Genomic DNA, 16032 nt, shown 5'->3' on the forward strand with positions numbered 1-16032 from the left:
TTCTAACTAGTATATGCATTGAGTCAGGGTAGCAGAAGCAGATACTTAAAGTCTGTGATTTTTCTCTTTCTATCGTTACTTCCTTCTCCTCTGCCGTCCTTTGCTCCCCACTTATCTGTTTATTCATCTGTTACATATAGTCTAAATCCTGGATGGTGGGCTCTTTTGTTTCAAGACTGTATTTGCTCCCTTGTTTGTAGAGTGCCTCTTGTAATGGGACCCTAATCCTGTTTGAGGTCCTTAGATGCTACTGCAATAGAAATAAATAACAATTGTCTTAGGACAGCTAATAAGTTTAATCATTTTGCTCCATCCTGTATTTTCCAGAATACAAATGGCAGCTAGAATTTAGATGGTGTGCTAATAGCTACGGGCCTGATCCTGCAAGCTGATTCATATTGCTGGGCAGGGCCCCTGTTCCTGTGCGAAGTCCTGATGCCTTCCTTCAGTGGGACTGTGTCTCGGCAGAAAAGCCTGTCTGTGCAGCGTAGTTTATAGGACTGGGGCCTAAATCACAGTCTAAGAGCTAGTTAAAGTTTATGGAATTTGACCACAACTGTAAGAACATAAGAACTGCCATACTGGGTCAGAGAAATGGTCCATTTAGCTCAGGACCGTGTGTCTGACAGTGGCCAGTACCAGAGCTTCAGTGTATAGGAGTGTACAGAACAGGGCAATTGGAGTGATCAACTCCTGTCTTCCCCTCCCAGCTCCTGGCAGCCAGAGGTTTAGGGTCACCCCAAGCACGGGGTCGCATCCCTGACCATCTTGGCTAATAGCCATTGATGGATGTATCCTCCATGAACTTATCTAGTTCTTTCTTTGACCCAGTTATACTTTTGGCCACCACAATATCCCATGGCAATGAGTTCCACAGGTTAATTGTGCAGTGTGAAAAAGTACTTCCTCTTTTTTCTATTAAGCCTGCTGCCTATTGATTTCCTCATGTGACCCCATTTTTTTGTTTTTTGGGAAAGGGTAAATAACACTATATAATTGATTTTTCTCTTAAGTACAAAAATAGGTATCATTCCTTGAATTAATCCCTAACACTGCAAGCTATTTTATATGTGGTGCAAATAAATATTGCAAGTTAATGAATAATAACTTCAGTTAATTATAAATCTTGGGAATCCCATAGCATTTTATGCCTTCAAAAAGCCATTCAAACATTAACTAACTCTGAAAACAACAATGTGAGGTGATGAATGAAAGTATTATCTTCAGTTGTACTTCCAAGTCAGCTAATAGGGTCAAAATGTATGTAGATTTCATTACTAGAGTAAATTCTGGAGATGTTACCACCTGTCAGCTCACTTATTCCACATTTTTACCTTGCCATAAATTACAAAACTATTAGAGCAATAGATGCAAAAGCCTTTCCAGAGTTTTGAATTTAATCTCCCAATGAATGAGTACCAATGTAATACTCTGAAAATGGAAATCCAACCCAATGACAGTGTATTCAGAACTGCCAAACGCCACTGAAAAAATGGATCTTACGTCCAGGGCAAAATAGGGGTAATATTAATTGCTGTATTAATGTAAATGTCTTTCTCATCATGAAACTTTGTTTTTGTACTTTTCTGGAAAAACTGATTAATAGGAAAGAAAAACAGAAACCTTTGGCAGTGGGACCTAAGCCCCTCGCTGCAGACCTTTGATTCAGGAAATAAAACCTAATCTCCTATAGATACCATTCCTGCATTATGGGTTACAGTTGTGCTCAGTGCGGGGCACGAAAGAACCAAAGGAAGGGACTCATAGTAGCTATAAATTAGGGCTCAGATTCTGTGGCTTCACTCATATTGAGTAATCCCTTCCTCTAAGATGAACCCTCCTGAAGTCCAACGGGTCTCCTCTCGGAGTAAGCTACTACCCAGTGTGAGCAAGGGTGGTAGACTCTGGTCCTGCAGTCTTTTTAACAGCTCTTTTCAAAAATGTTTGCATTTGTGACAAACTAAGGAACCGACCTGGCCAACCTTGACACTTATGATTCACTTTATCCATGCCTTGAATTCTCCGGGACCACTTAACTGTGCACAGTTATTTTGATGTGTCATCTGGACCTAAGTCAAGGTCAAAATAAGGGAACAGTATTGCCTGCAGTTATGACAGGTAATAAGATAGAAGCTATAAAGAGACATTTGTCATAAGGGAGGGTTTGTGGAGAAAACAATGTCAGCTCTTTCCCAGGGCCCACCCTTCCTGCACCCCGTATCTTTTAAGAAAATCTCCAGGTACCTCTCATGTCTGGTGGTCAAACCAAATGAACACTTCCCCACCCCACTGCCGAGTAATATCAGCTTAATTTCCATCAGGTAGAGGGTAAATGCAAAATATGTACATTATAAGCAAACCAAACACTGTATCTTTGTGAAATATGCAAGACATTTGGCAAATGCCACCTGGTATTTGCAATGTTTGATCAAACCAGTTTAACCGGATATACGTATATAGACAAATTAACTCAAGGAGCAGGAGGGGAGGGAAGAGAGGAGCTGATCAACAGAGAAGCCTAGAGAATGATATAGAGTGAGAGAAATCCACAAAGCTTTTGAGAAGAGCTGTTCCATGAAGGCGCTATGGCTACAGCCAACATAATTGCCCAGTGTTGTTACTGGTTAGTAGTAAAGTAAGATTCAACTCACTGGCGCCTCTTTTCAGAAAAAGTGCTTATATACCCGAGTGACGAGGGCCATGTAAGAACCTGCATAGAGAGAGGAAGTCAGAGCCAGTGGGTGAAATCCTGGCTCTGCTGAAATCAGTGGCAAAATTCCAATGGGCTTCAATGGTGCCATGCTTTCACCTAGGCTGAATAAATGACCAGACTTGGTCTCATTCATATAGATGCACATGTATGTTATTGTTTTACATGTAAGGGCCCCCGCCCTGAGTCTCTCTTTTCCCTTCCCAGTTGCAGGTAGAAGGCCCACCCAAGCCAGCTCATACATCCCCACAGGAGGTGGGGCCAAGGGGGATAGCGGTGGGCACTTCAACAGACTGCAGCAGTTTCAAAGGCCCTGGGAGATCAGGAGGGGGAAGGTGGCATGGCAGGACCTACACTTACCCCCCCGCCCCAGGGCAACAGCCAGTAACAGTCAGGAAGGGAGGTGATAAAGAGAGACAAATTCCTCTCAGCATAAGGGTATGTCTTCACCAGTCTTTTTTACTTCCAGTGAATTGATTGCTAACTAACAAGTGATACTTAACACTCTTATCCAGGTTGTTGTGCACATCCCTGCCCCAAGTTTGCTCCAGACTACAAATATTTGTTCTTTACCCCAGGCTCATCCCTAGGCTAGACTGGGCGAGGTCTGGGGAAGAGCACTGGTGAACGTTTGCAATGTGCTTGAAGGTCTCTGGTAGGAGGCGACAGAGAGTTAGGATTTATAGGGTGAGATTTTCTAAAGCGCTCAACTTTTGTCCTAACTCTGCTCCCATTGAAGCCAACGGTTTTTCAGTAGGAGCAGGAAGGCCAACAGTGTGGCCTTGTGGAAATCCCACCCATATGCTGTGCTGGTGGGTGCTCTTTGTGCCTAAGACAGAGAACAATGCAAAATATTGGGATTGTATATAGCTTGGCATGTCACTTTAAGTATTCTGCACTTCTCCAAAAACAAAGGCCAGGTACATGCAAGATATTATTGGAAACCACTGTGATTTCTTCATGCCAAGTCATTTTCCTCACAACAAAATCCTGTCTTGCTGTCCATGTTTGTTGAAAATGCACACATTACTGTTTCTAAAAACAGAAGTGGAAATATTTTCCAAAACACAGTACTTGTGAGTGTGTTCCCTCTCTTTCCTTCTCTGTTTTTATTGCATAAAAGTAAACACATGTGACCTACGAACTAAGTAAATACTAACCCAAGAATAGCAGAGTGAGTTAGACACTGATAATGAAGAAAAGCACAAGACTGAGCAAGGAAAACTCTGGCTCTCTGGAAACCCCTCTCAGTTTAGATCTTGTCCATCAAGTTTTCTCTGAGCTTCACAGGGGCTTGGGAGGGGTACCACTGCTGATTGACATCTGGATTCTGCAGCTGTCAAGCTGTCAACTTTCTGCTAGCAATTATTTTTCTTTGTCCATTAGTTAAAAGTTGTTCACTGTCTCTGTGAGAACACCTGATGCCTGTTATGTGCCTAACAAAGTCCATTATCTGCTGTAGGAATAGCTTCTTTTGTGCTTTAGAAAAAATAAATCAGCAGCAGAAATGCAGGTTGTGATGTCAGCCTTGTCATTTGAAGGAACAGTTCCACTAACTCAGGCAATAAGAGGGCCAGCCGACAATGGCCTGGCATATTTCCTCCAGAGGAGGGCAGTGCTTTACACAAACAAATTCAAGTGTTTCCAATGAGGCACCTACATAAAAACAGTCCGATTTTAACATGGGAACTACAGATGCTCAGCACTTCCTTAGGAGTGGATGGCCATGTGCATTTAGGTGCCTATCTGAAGGAAGCCCTGTATGGCCTCCACCTATCCATCCCATCGTATTTTACGAACTGCATCTATCCTTACATAATGACATTATCCTTTTAAAGCAGGTCTATTTGTGAGCACCACAGCTGTCAACTGAGATATTTAGAATTCCAACAGAAACAGCATACACATTCCACACACGTAGCACGCCACGAAGTTCCTGATTGTTAGTCAGAAATAAATGCTGCTAGGAAACAAATGACTTAGGCTGCCAAAGACAACCCAGTAGATAGATGAGTTTTCATTTGGCATTCTAGGAGCCGGTGATGTCACTAGCACTCCCAATTTCCCAAACATATCTGCCGTGACAGGGACAATGCCAGATTCCATACCAAAGTCTGGTCTATTTCCTCAATGAGTTATTGTAGAAAAGACAGGTGTATGTTTGTGTCATATCTTAAAGCACAATACCTGTGGCAGGTTCCATAACTCAGGAACACAAGACTTCTATGAAATACCTCTTATTGCATGAAGTGAGTTAGTTATTCATGCAATAAAGTGACAAAAAACTTTGCTACCTAGTGAGGAGCTCATGTAAATAAAATATGTAGTCCACCCCTGCAGAGGTGTAGTCCCTCTCTTCTCAGATTTAGCTGTAACAGGTTGAGGCTGGAGCTCACAGACAGCTGAAGAACTAAGTGACTGTTGTGGCTGTGACAGCATTATCAATGTTGTATTTCATCAGTGTGACATCAAATCTAGAAATAGGCGTAACCAGCAAAACAAAGACATTTGAAATTTACAAGGGATTGTAAACTAAGGTCAAATCCTTGGAAAATTGGCTCAAGTGACTTTTTTTAAAATTCAGGTGAACAGTATAAGTTAATAAACATGAATGTACAGATTACTTAATATACAATTATATAGACTTGTTAATGGAGATAGATAATATAGTGCTTTGATGATGTAAAGACATCAGAATGGCGTGCTAAGTATTAATATCTGCATCAATAACAATTTCTTAATGTGCCTGAATTTTGAATAATGAGAACTTCCATGAAAACACTGGAAATTAACACAGTTTGGCACTGGCCAAAAGTATATCAAAATTTGGGAAAATCGCCTGTTTTCACAGCAAATTTTTTACACAAAGAAGATGTTCACTTTCATGCAGTGTTAGTGATTATTAACTAGTCAGGCATAAAATAGGGTCTGTTATAATTTTGCAAAGCATTTTGTTTATCACAAGATGAATTAGTCATTTAATAATAATATGTTTCTGATATGTATATTCTTGAGTGATTTTGCTGAATTCTCTATTCTTATGAAAGTAAATAGCTGGTGCGAGGCTGAGACTATTAAACTTGTTTCACTTGTCACCTAAGCCCACTTTGAATTTGCAACTCTTGAGATGAAGAACTATTACTTTAATGCAAATCTGGTTCATCTGCAATAACATCTGAAAGACCCCTTTCCTCAGCTCAGGGATGCTTCAAGAAAATATCAATATTCGGGGGAGAGGAGGAGGGGAATCATTCACTCAGAATTATTCACTCAGTAAAAAATGCATTTTCGTTTAAAAAAAAAAAGTCTGTAATTAGCATGGTAGCTCCACACAGATGCATGAGTGAAGAGTTTTGTGCTGAGCAGTGCAGTGATATAACTGCCAGTGGTTCCCTATTCTTACAAACCGTCCTTATAGGATTGTACAGCATTGTAATGCTGTGCTGTTCCTGCCTGGTCATTGTGCTCTGGAAGAACTGAACTCTTCTAGCACTGTAGTTTGGAAGGGGAGCCAAGTTCTTTCATTAGGTGTTTGGTCCTTTTGTTTTCTCCTAAATAATACCTGGAATGTAGACCGGGTCCCTTCCTTCAAGCTGGTCCAACCAGGCAGACCCCAATCCACCCGGGAAAGTCAGCCCCTCCCCAATAATTAAGTTGGCTTAAAACCCACAATATATTTTTTTAAAATAACACCCAGGTACTTTTTATGTGCCTTCTGCTTTCTGGGCCTTTCAGGGGCACTCCGGTCAATATTTCAGGCTCTTTCTCTGCAAGGATGAGGGCAAAAACAAACAAACAAAAAAGCAGACGTTACTTTGAAAAATGAAAGCCGAGATTCACAGAACTCCAGGAGCTGGGGCTTTAGGGAAAACTGGAACTATCACTGAGGGTCAAGGCGCGGGCAAGAGCGGGTGAGGCTAGAGACGGGCTGCCCCCACAAAGCAGCTCAGGGGAGCAGGACCTTCCTATTCACAACAGCCCCCGATCGTGGCCCCTGTCCCCACCAAAGTATATTCCCTGCGGAGCCCGGGGGGCGCGGGGAGAGACGTCTCCGCCTCGTGCCCTGGCCCCCCAGCCCGGCTCTCCCGTTTGGGGGCAGCAGGCCAGAGCCCGCGGGGAGAGCTGCCCCCAGCTGACGCCTCGGCCGAGTCACAATGGCCCGGCCCCGCCGCGCCGCGCCCCGCCGGCCGCCCGAGCAGAGGGCCCCGGTCAGCAGGCCCCCAGCGGCCGCGGCGGCACCGGGCTCGGCGGGCCGCTCGCCAGCGCCTCGGAGCGGCGGCAGCCCCCGTGCGGAGCGGCCGGATGACGCAGCCGGGGATGCCCGCCGGGGGGGTTCCCTCGCAGGTAGGAGCCCGCCGGGCCGGGGGCAGGGGCGGCGGGGCCAGCGGCGTTCCCCGGTCGGCACTGGCAGGACCCGCCCCGGTCCCCAGCCGCGGGGCAGAGAGAGCCCGGCCCGAGTGCGCAACGCGGCGCGCATGGGCTGGGGAGGGTGGGAAACCCACGCCCCAAGGCAGGCGGGGATGTCAGGGCAGGGAGGGACTCCCCCGGCTCGGTCCTTTCCTGGGGAGAACAGAGCGTTCAGCAGACTCGCTCCGGAAAGTATTGGGGCGGGGGGGCTTTGAACCATCCTGGGAGCGGCGCAACAGCCCCCTCGAAGCGGAGACTGGCCCGTGGCCTTCCCCAGCAGAGCACGGGGCCCTTGCGCCCCGGGAACGGCACTCTAGCCCTGCCGCGCCGGGGCGTCCCTCTAGCCCAGCGCACGTCTAGCTGGGAGTCAGAGATTCAGAAGCATCTAAACAAGGCGGAGTCCGGTGCCACCTTCAAGACTAACATTGATTTGGGCATAAGCTTTCGTGGGTGAAAAAGGTGCCACCCGGACTCCTTATTCTTTTTGTGGCTGCAGACTAACACGGCTACCCCCTGTTCCTTGAGAAGCATCTAAGTAACCTAGGAGCCTAAGTTCCATTTTCAAAAGTGACCCTGGCCTGTCTACACGCTAAAGTTGCCCTGTCTTAACTATACTGGTAGTAAGTACCCTGTAGCGTGGATGCAGTTATAGATATAAATATGTTTCTATTGGTATAGTTTATCCTTGGATGGGGAATATATGATACTAGTATAATCATCTTTGTACTGGTCTAACTGAACCTGCACCAGGGGTTGGACTGGTGTAACTATTTAGGGTAAAATGCCCACTCCCAGCTGAAATGGCTGTTCTGGCACAAAATCTATGTTTAGATTGGGCCTTAGGTACTCAGGCCTAGATTTTTAAAAGGTATTTAGGCATTGCTGCACTCAGCGTTGCAAAGCCAAACTGATTCAGGAACCTAAATTGCATTTCCAAAAGGCATTTAGTCAGTTGATGTGATTTAGGCTCCGAAGTGTCTAAATCCCTCTTGAAAACAGGACACGGGTGCCTAAGTCACTTTGGTGATTTTGAAAATTTTATCCTAGGTGCTTTACCGATGAATTTGAGGAAAGGTCCCGGCCTTGAAGAGCTTGTCATCCAAACAGACTCACATAATGAAATGTCAACATATACGTACACTACATGGATCTAAATCCTCAATCCACACTGTGCGTGTGCTCCCTGCACACCTATCTCTACTCCTTCTCCCCGTCCTCCGCCCTAACTCCAAATATTCCACCTGCTGTGGCACCCCCCTGCCATTCTGGCAGCAGTGACTGGGTGCCGCTGGTACTCTATGCGTGTGTTATCTTTCCCTATGAATTGTGAGAGAGGCCTTTTTTTTTTTTTTACATGGATTACAGCAAACCATGACACATCAGGGCTGTCTGAGACACTGCTAATATGCTGAACAGCTGGCACATTTAATGTAAGGCGGCTCTGGTCCCTTCACGGCCATCTCATGTCATAACGATGTTTATTGATTTATGACCTTCCCCTGAAGCACCTGGTGCTAGCCACTGTCGGAGGCAGGCGTACTGGACGAGATGGACCAGGGTAATGCAATTCCTGTCATCCCTTAACCTCATCTCAAAAGCGCACATGCACGGGCGGTAGTGTTGTGCATGGTTACTGATGTGCATGTCACTGCTGTGACCAGCTATAGAAAGGGTCCCTGGAAACCAGCTGGATAACATAGAAAATACCTAGAGTTTGGGAACACCCACTGTTTTGCTGCTCTGTTAAAAGCTGTAGTGTGTGTGGGAATGCAGAGTGCCCCATGTCCTCTAGGTTAGTTGCTGGTGAATGCTTTGAGCACAGATCAAGCCAAGCAAGGAGAGCTGTCTGTTTCAGTTTTAACCTATGCTGCCAAAACTCACAATTTTATCTCCAGTCTCATGACACCTGGTGTTTTTCTTGAAATCCCAGCTCCTTGAGCCATGTAATGTCATGAGAATCTCAGCTTTCATTAAAAAAAAAAAAAGTTTCTAGCTTTCAGGGTTACAGAAAATATGATCCAGCTGCATCTGAAAGGTTCAGAAAGCACATAAAAAGTGCCCAAAATTCATTTTAAAAATGCATGATTTTTAAATCACTCTTATAATTTTTGGAGCCTGACACATGTTTTTTGAATACGTCGGGTGGACAATACTGGGAAGCAAAAAGTCTCCTTTATAGTCAGCACTAACTGCTCCGTTTTTTCCCCTTGCATGTAATTTTCTCCACAATCACGTCTTTTAGATAAGGACTATACTAGATGCTGAAGTACTTATTCTCTAATGCTGTTTGTTTAAAGGGTGTGGTAATTGTCTGCAGCATCTTTCATATTTACTGATCTCAGGCCTCCGTCTTGAAGCACATAATGTACTTTAGCAAGAGGTGAAAACTATAGTGGAAATGAGCAAGAAAATAAGGTCCCAGTTCTCCAAGTGGGGCCAGATTTTCAGAACAGCTCTGCACCAGATGTGTACCCAATGTGTTGGTACCCAAGGTGCAAATGGGCATAAGCGTCCAAGTTATCCCCTAAGCTGTAATGTCCACACTACTATTTTTAGTCCACTAGCTCGAGTCCCGCTAATGTCAGTCTGTCTACTGACGTTGGGAGGCTCAGTTCCAGGTGCAATGTAAACGTACCATTAGTGACTTCAGAACTGGGGCTGAGACACTCAAGCCATCCTCTTTAGCTGGTCTATAGGGAGCAATTCTGCACATTCCAAGGACGGTCTGCTATCACCTCTCATTCCTATCGCACACCTGGCACCGGGGACACTGCCCGCTTGGAGACAGTCATTCCCAGAAGTAAATGCCATCTTCCCAAAGTCAAGATGCTTCAGACTGGGGAAGAGGTGTCAGCAAATCATGTAGAAAGCCTGTAGTTCCATAAGGCTGGAACACGCTGACCTCTCGCTTGCAAGCTGCAGCTAGGTCTGATGCAAAGCCCAGTGGAGCCAATAGGATTCTTAACCTTGACTTCAATGAGTTCGGGATTAGGCTCTTAGAAAGCAGATAAGCTTCTGAACTGTAGTGGCATTCTGAGAATATCTTCGAAGGGAAGATTTTTTTCTCTTCCCCAAACAGCTACCACCAAGTGGAATCCTGCTGCCACAATGCAGATGGAAGCACTAACCATTGGGGAGGATCAAGGAGGCACTGAGCTAAATCTGAGCAGCTCTCAGAAGCAGATGAAGGCTCCCTGAAGAAATGGTCCTGCAGTGAGAGCATTAAGGCCTCTGGCAGCTGGCTGTTTGGGGAGTGGGTGACAGGAGCAGGGGGTAACTTTATGGGATGCTGACCCCCTTCCCTCAAAGACAGTAGGCAATTTAATTTACATAATCATTTTACTGAACTTCCTGTTAAGTGGTTAATAGGTTGATGACCCAGTGGTCAAAGCCAGATATATAGGCTGAAAATAGATCAGCTGTATAAGCCAGGGCGTCATGGAAACCTCTTTACATGGTTAAAAATAAAGCTAGGCATCGAAGATTTTGTTTAGGATGCCAAACTAATAATTGAACAGGGAAAATTTGGTTCCCATTTCACCTTTCCAAGGATTACAGGCATCCTCAGTGAAAAGCAGCATATCCCAAGGAGCTCTAAGTGGTGGTTAATTAATGAAGGTAAAAAACATAATGTCCCTGCCAAGAAAGACTTCAAATTACCAGTAGTAACGAAGTTAGAACAAGTGTGAGTGCAGAGGCAATTCTGGAGGAGCAGAACTGCTGGGTGATGTAGAGTCACTCACTACGCTAAATGTTTTATCTCTATATGTGCAGGGTAGATTTTACTTCTGAGAGATGTTTGCACCTTCCCCAAGTGACCTGCATTTTTCAGCCCTACGTTCATATAAATCCTATATCTGTTTTCATTCTTTCAGAGAATTTAACACTAGCACAAGGTGCTGCAATGACTCTCTCTGTTGACCCACAGAACAGAAACAGCATGGGCAAGCTTTCCCTGTGCCACCACATTGGTATGCATCAGCACAGAGGGATCACCTTTAGGGTTGAGAGAGGCATTTATGGCCTGTGTGGTCCCTGAATACTAGCAGGGCTTCTACCTGGTTGCAGTTCTGATGTCAGTGGGTAGCTGATCCATTAGGAACTGGACTAGGACCACCATCTAGTTGTTCATTAGCCTCTGAGAAATGAGTTTGATAGCAGCAACCTCTGGTCAGGGCTGAATTCAGGCAGCTGACCGAGGGATGAAGGGCTGTCCTCTCCCATTTCCCGTCTCCTGAGCTCTCCTGCTGCCGGTGCGCTGACTCCTGTTCAACAGTATCCCACCCGGGGTGTGTTTGTCATAAAGCTGGGTAAAAAAAGATCTGTGAAGAGAGAATGAAAATCTCTGGGGGGAGACGAAAGACTAAATTCTGTCAGCAGAGAAACATTGCTGCGTGCGGTGTTTTACCCGGTGAGGTGCACTTAGATGTGAGTCTGTTCACACTACTTGCTGTAAGAATCCCACGGCTTCATAACCATCACTGGGTGTAGAACTGAGACTCTTTTGTGCTAAAGAATTACGCCCTGACCCTTTAGTCTAGCACCCTAGGGATAGCTCAAAATACATGAACACAAGTGCGCTCTGGGATCAGGCTGGTATCACCTCATTCTGCAAAAAGATCATGTTCGTGCAAATTTGGAAGGTGGTGTTTCCACAGGGGATATGCTCAGCTGGAATAACATAGTGAACTGTGCAGCATATTTTGGGAGTGGTGTCATTGTTGTCTCAAGACACAAGGAACATGTAGATCTCTATTGATTACAGATAAGATTTATTGATTCATATTTTCCTCTCCATCTTTTGCATATTTGTGTGCAAAATAAAAATAGACCCACTGATGGATGTGCCAAGGTCATGGCTAGGCCCTGCAAAGAACATGTCGTACGAGTGGCACAGAAATGCATGGCCTGGCAAGGCATCAGGAAGCCAGTGAGCAAGCACAGCAGTGTGATCAGGGAGTTGCTGATACAGCTGTGTGAATAATTTTACTGATGGTCTCACATCACTGACAGTTCCAAAAAATCAAATAATGTTTTGGTTCTGCTCAAAGTGAAAGTGATTGTGTGTGTGTATGTGATTGTGTGTGTGTGAGGGGAATTTCTGGCAAATTGAAAGAGCTGGGAAAACTTTGGCTTCAAATGAAGCATTCCATGTTGGTCAATTTTAACAAAAGCGAAGAGCGACATTCATTAAACTGAGGGGTGGTACCCCGTTGTAACCTGTAGCCTACTGGTTAGGTCAGCTGGAACATGGGAGACCCAATTTTGAATCGCTGCTCTGGACCCGGAACTTGGAATACCCATCTCCCACATCCTACATGAGTGCTGTAACCAGTGGGCTATGTATCCTGGAGTGGAGCTCTCTACATCTGTTCTGTTAAAGTTGTTCCACTTTGTATAAAATATACGAGTAGTTACTTGGACAAAGAAAGTCCGAGTGACTCTGGGGCACTCACCTTTATCCTAGTCCCTACTCCAATGAACATTTAATTTTGTACAAACGCAGAACAAAAAGACAGTCCCTGCCCCAAACTGCTTCCAATCTAAGGTAAGTGACAACAGCTAGATACAGACAGACAGATGGGGAGCACAAGAAAACAGTTTGAAAGCTCCTTACACCCACTTTGCAATAGTGTAATTGACTGCAAAAGGAGAAAGGTTACAGAGAATCAAGTCCTTCAGATCTAGTTTTATGTTTGGTTTGTGAATTCCCTTGGTATATTTTTTCTTTATTAGTAGTATGTGTAAAAAGATGCTGCCAACTTAAAAATAATACATTTTCTTTAAATAATCCCCTACCTGTGCTATGAGCAACACCTCAGACACTCATTAAAGAATTTTTAATGGCCAGATTTTTACCATTTATATTAGTTATTGACTTTTTGCTGTTCGGTGTAACTAGACTGGCCACTTTCACTACTGGGCCTGATCTGTTTCACTTTCCAGTTCTCACGCACCAGTGCAGCACCATTATGTTTGGGTAGATGATAGAGAGAACATGAAACTCCTACAATTCTGTGCAGGAAAAAAAGGATTGCAATGTCTCTTTGTTTGACTTTTCTTTTCACAGGTCAGCGGGGCTCTGAAACCTGGAGCTCCCATCAATGCCTGCAAGAGATCAAAGGGAAGAGAAACAGCCAAAGTGTTACAGGATTTTCCTTGTCCCCTGCGCACGTCCAAGGATCAGTCGTCTCCAATAGGCTATCGTAAGGACCAATCTTTAGCCTCTATGTTTGTTCCTTTCGTCGTACACCCGGGGAGTCATAAGCCTGATTCGCTCAAGTTTGTCTTCTATAAATCGAATTACTCTAATTCGTACGCACCATTTTATACTGCGCAGAAGCCAACCTGTGGGTACCGGTATTGCCGGGACACTGATCACACCAGGAAGGTGATGGACGTTGAGCGTGCAAACATTGTCAAATGGAGACCCATTGTTGGGACGAAACCACAGTTGGTTACAATAAACCCAAAGCAACAAAACTGACAGTATGCCTGGCCCGAGCCTCTCATTTGTGCAGGATATTCTAGTGCAGTGTGTGAGTTGAAGGGGAAAGGTAAAGCTTATCTGGATGGCTCTAGAAGACCACTTGGGAGACACTGCAGGAGCTAAGCTTTCACAGCAGCCTAGGAAACAGCTACCGTCACTTCTACACAACTCCTCCCAGAATGCAGTGTAGTAGTGTAAACCTACCATTGCGGTTAAGTTACCAAAACTAGCCACTAGCTGGCACATTAAATGAAGCAATATAAAAATTACAGCTGGTGCCTGTGATAGCAATGCAGTGGATATGGGGGTTGGGTGAATCCATCCACCTGATGAATGCACTGATCTCCCAGAAATATGTTGCCTAGAGTGTGTGTAATTGTAATGATATAGGAAAACCCAGTCAGACTTGTTGTGTCCGTGTTGCTGGGAACTCTTTAAATTGAGGTAGTGAGACTCAGCAGTGAGGTGCATAAAATATTGATTCTACTGATCATCTATGTACTGCATGGGTATCCCCACAACTAAACTCCAGATGTCTTGCCCCAGCATGCACTGGGCTCAGTATAGAACCTGGGCTGTATTTCCTAGGAGCTGGTCTCTTCTTTGGTTTCCCAAAGTCCTGGTCAGACTCTGGAAAGCATAAGAACCCCTTTCTTGCTAGGCACGGTATGACATTGTGCCCAGAGAGGCAGAAAGCTCATTTTGTGTTTGGAGCTGTAAAAGCTTGTTTTGTGTTTGGTAATTGTCACTGAAACATATCAGGTACAGGGGAGGTCTTTACTAGCCCCGACTTAGACGACACTGTAAAAGACGTCAGGGGGCACAAGGTACACGGAATTTTTTTTAATAGTCTGGGGAATCGAATGCACTGGCAGAAAGGTACAACTGTAATCATAATATTTTGCCCTTCTGTAGCATTGTGAGCTGATGGACTTCCCACTCTGCTCTGAACAGTGTAGTCATAAAGTCCAAACATATCCCCTTTCCTGGAGTTTGGCTTGACTGGCAGTTGAAACAACAACAGTATGTCATAAATCTCAGCCCAAGTCTGGCTGGTCCTAGGGCTTCCCTGCTGAAATCTCTGTGCCCCAGACTTTGGGGTCGGATGATCATCACACACCTCCTATCTTGGTAGAATTAACAAGCCACACCTGCTATAATGAGCCAGCAGAGCTTACTCAGCAACTTTCTGTAGGGTTCTAATTCTTGCTAACAGAGTGGGTTGCGGGAGAACCCGGACACCCCCTTAGAAGCACCTTTCAGCAAAGGAGTTTAAAGCATTTTACAAGTAACAATTAACTAAGCTCATGACCACCCCCATGAGGTAAAAGACTATCATCATCCCCTATTTACTGCTGGAAAACTGAGGCCCAGCAAGCTTAAGGCCCAGAAACTCAAAGGTGTTTAGGCACCCAACTTCCATTGAAATAATTTAAAACTAGGCACCTAAATAACTCTGAGGATCTGGGCTCACGTGTTTAGCCTAACCTCATACAGGGAGTCTGTGGCACCGCTGGGAATTTCACCTGGCACCTTGCAATATCCTGAAATAATTCAGGGCTTTCCTTCTACTCACCGTGTGCTAGAGATTAGCCCGGACAGCCAGAGCCAAGTTTGGGTGTGTTTAAACCAGATCCATTTCAGGCCCATCTCTTCTGTCTGATCCTGCTAACAGCAGGTGCCACTGCATTTGCTGACTCTGAATTGAAGAACTGAGTACACTTAACACTAAAGAACAGTGGCACCTCATATTTCAGATGCTGTCAAGATGCACAGGAGAGTGGAGGCCTCCATTTGCTTCATGCGTTCCCCCTTTAGCACTGAATGTGAGTGTGAGGGCTGTTTCCCCTGGGTCCTGGGTATCTCCACCGGAAGCTCTTACAAAGCATTGATATTTCATATACTGTTAGCACATTGGTGTCTCTTGAGGTACAAGCCCACACTCTTTTATTAGTGGTTTATTTTTAGGTTGTCTGTGTATCTCCCAGTCCCAGCCTGATCACTGGGAACTGGGGATTGCTAGCGTGATGAGTAGTGCAGAGCAGACAGCTTACAGGCAGAGGCCACGCTGGAAAACAGCAGTGGAAAAAGGTAAATTCCCCCTTCCCTTAGGGGTCTAGCCAGGGGCCAAGACCACTTTTGCTGATTAGAGGGCAGCCCCCTGGCACCACGACCCTAAGGGCCAAATCTGCTCTTCCTTTGCACTGGCACAAACCCCGATATAATTCCATTGACTTTGGATTTGGAAAGCAGATGTTCACAGGTGTAACCCACCGCTGAATTTGACCCTAACGGGTGCTTATATCAACAGCAAATCTGGGGAAATCTCCTTACATCCTGCACATCTGCGAGGGTTGCCCTCGATTCCTCCAGTGGCACAAGGTGTTTCCTTGCCCTGGATATTAATCCCTCTTGCACAAACCAC

The 16032-nt window shown here is 45.1% G+C and overlaps 1 protein-coding gene across 2 annotated transcripts; it reads left to right on the top strand.

Moving 5' to 3' along the window:
• The first annotated feature begins 6923 nt into the window (after positions 1 to 6923).
• Positions 6924 to 15574, top strand: GUCA1ANB (GUCA1A neighbor). 2 transcript variants are annotated; one of them, XM_037885347.2, is made up of 2 exons: positions 6924 to 7054; positions 13188 to 15574. In XM_037885347.2, the coding sequence occupies exons 1-2, from the start codon at positions 7013 to 7015 to the stop codon at positions 13602 to 13604; spliced, it is 459 nt and encodes a 152-aa protein (XP_037741275.1). In that variant the 5' UTR covers positions 6924 to 7012; the 3' UTR covers positions 13605 to 15574. The 2 variants fall into 2 exon arrangements, 1 of the variants encoding a protein (XP_037741275.1); XR_006286924.1 differs by lacking the exon at positions 6924 to 7054 and adding an exon at positions 8193 to 8675 and having other exon boundaries at positions 13188 to 13284.
• Positions 15575 to 16032: the final 458 nt, after the last annotated feature.

Source organism: Chelonia mydas, chromosome 21 (genome assembly GCF_015237465.2).
Source record: "Chelonia mydas isolate rCheMyd1 chromosome 21, rCheMyd1.pri.v2, whole genome shotgun sequence".
NCBI classification, from domain to species: domain Eukaryota; kingdom Metazoa; phylum Chordata; order Testudines; family Cheloniidae; genus Chelonia; species Chelonia mydas.

Bases quoted from the DNA above. Each gene is read 5' to 3' on its own strand.
- GUCA1ANB (XM_037885347.2), top strand. From the start codon at position 7,013: ATGACGCAGCCGGGGATGCCCGCCGGGGGGGTTCCCTCGCAG. The intron at 7,055-13,187 runs GTAGGAGCCCGC...TTCTTTTCACAG, and splicing joins CCGGGGGGGTTCCCTCGCAG to GTCAGCGGGGCTCTGAAACC.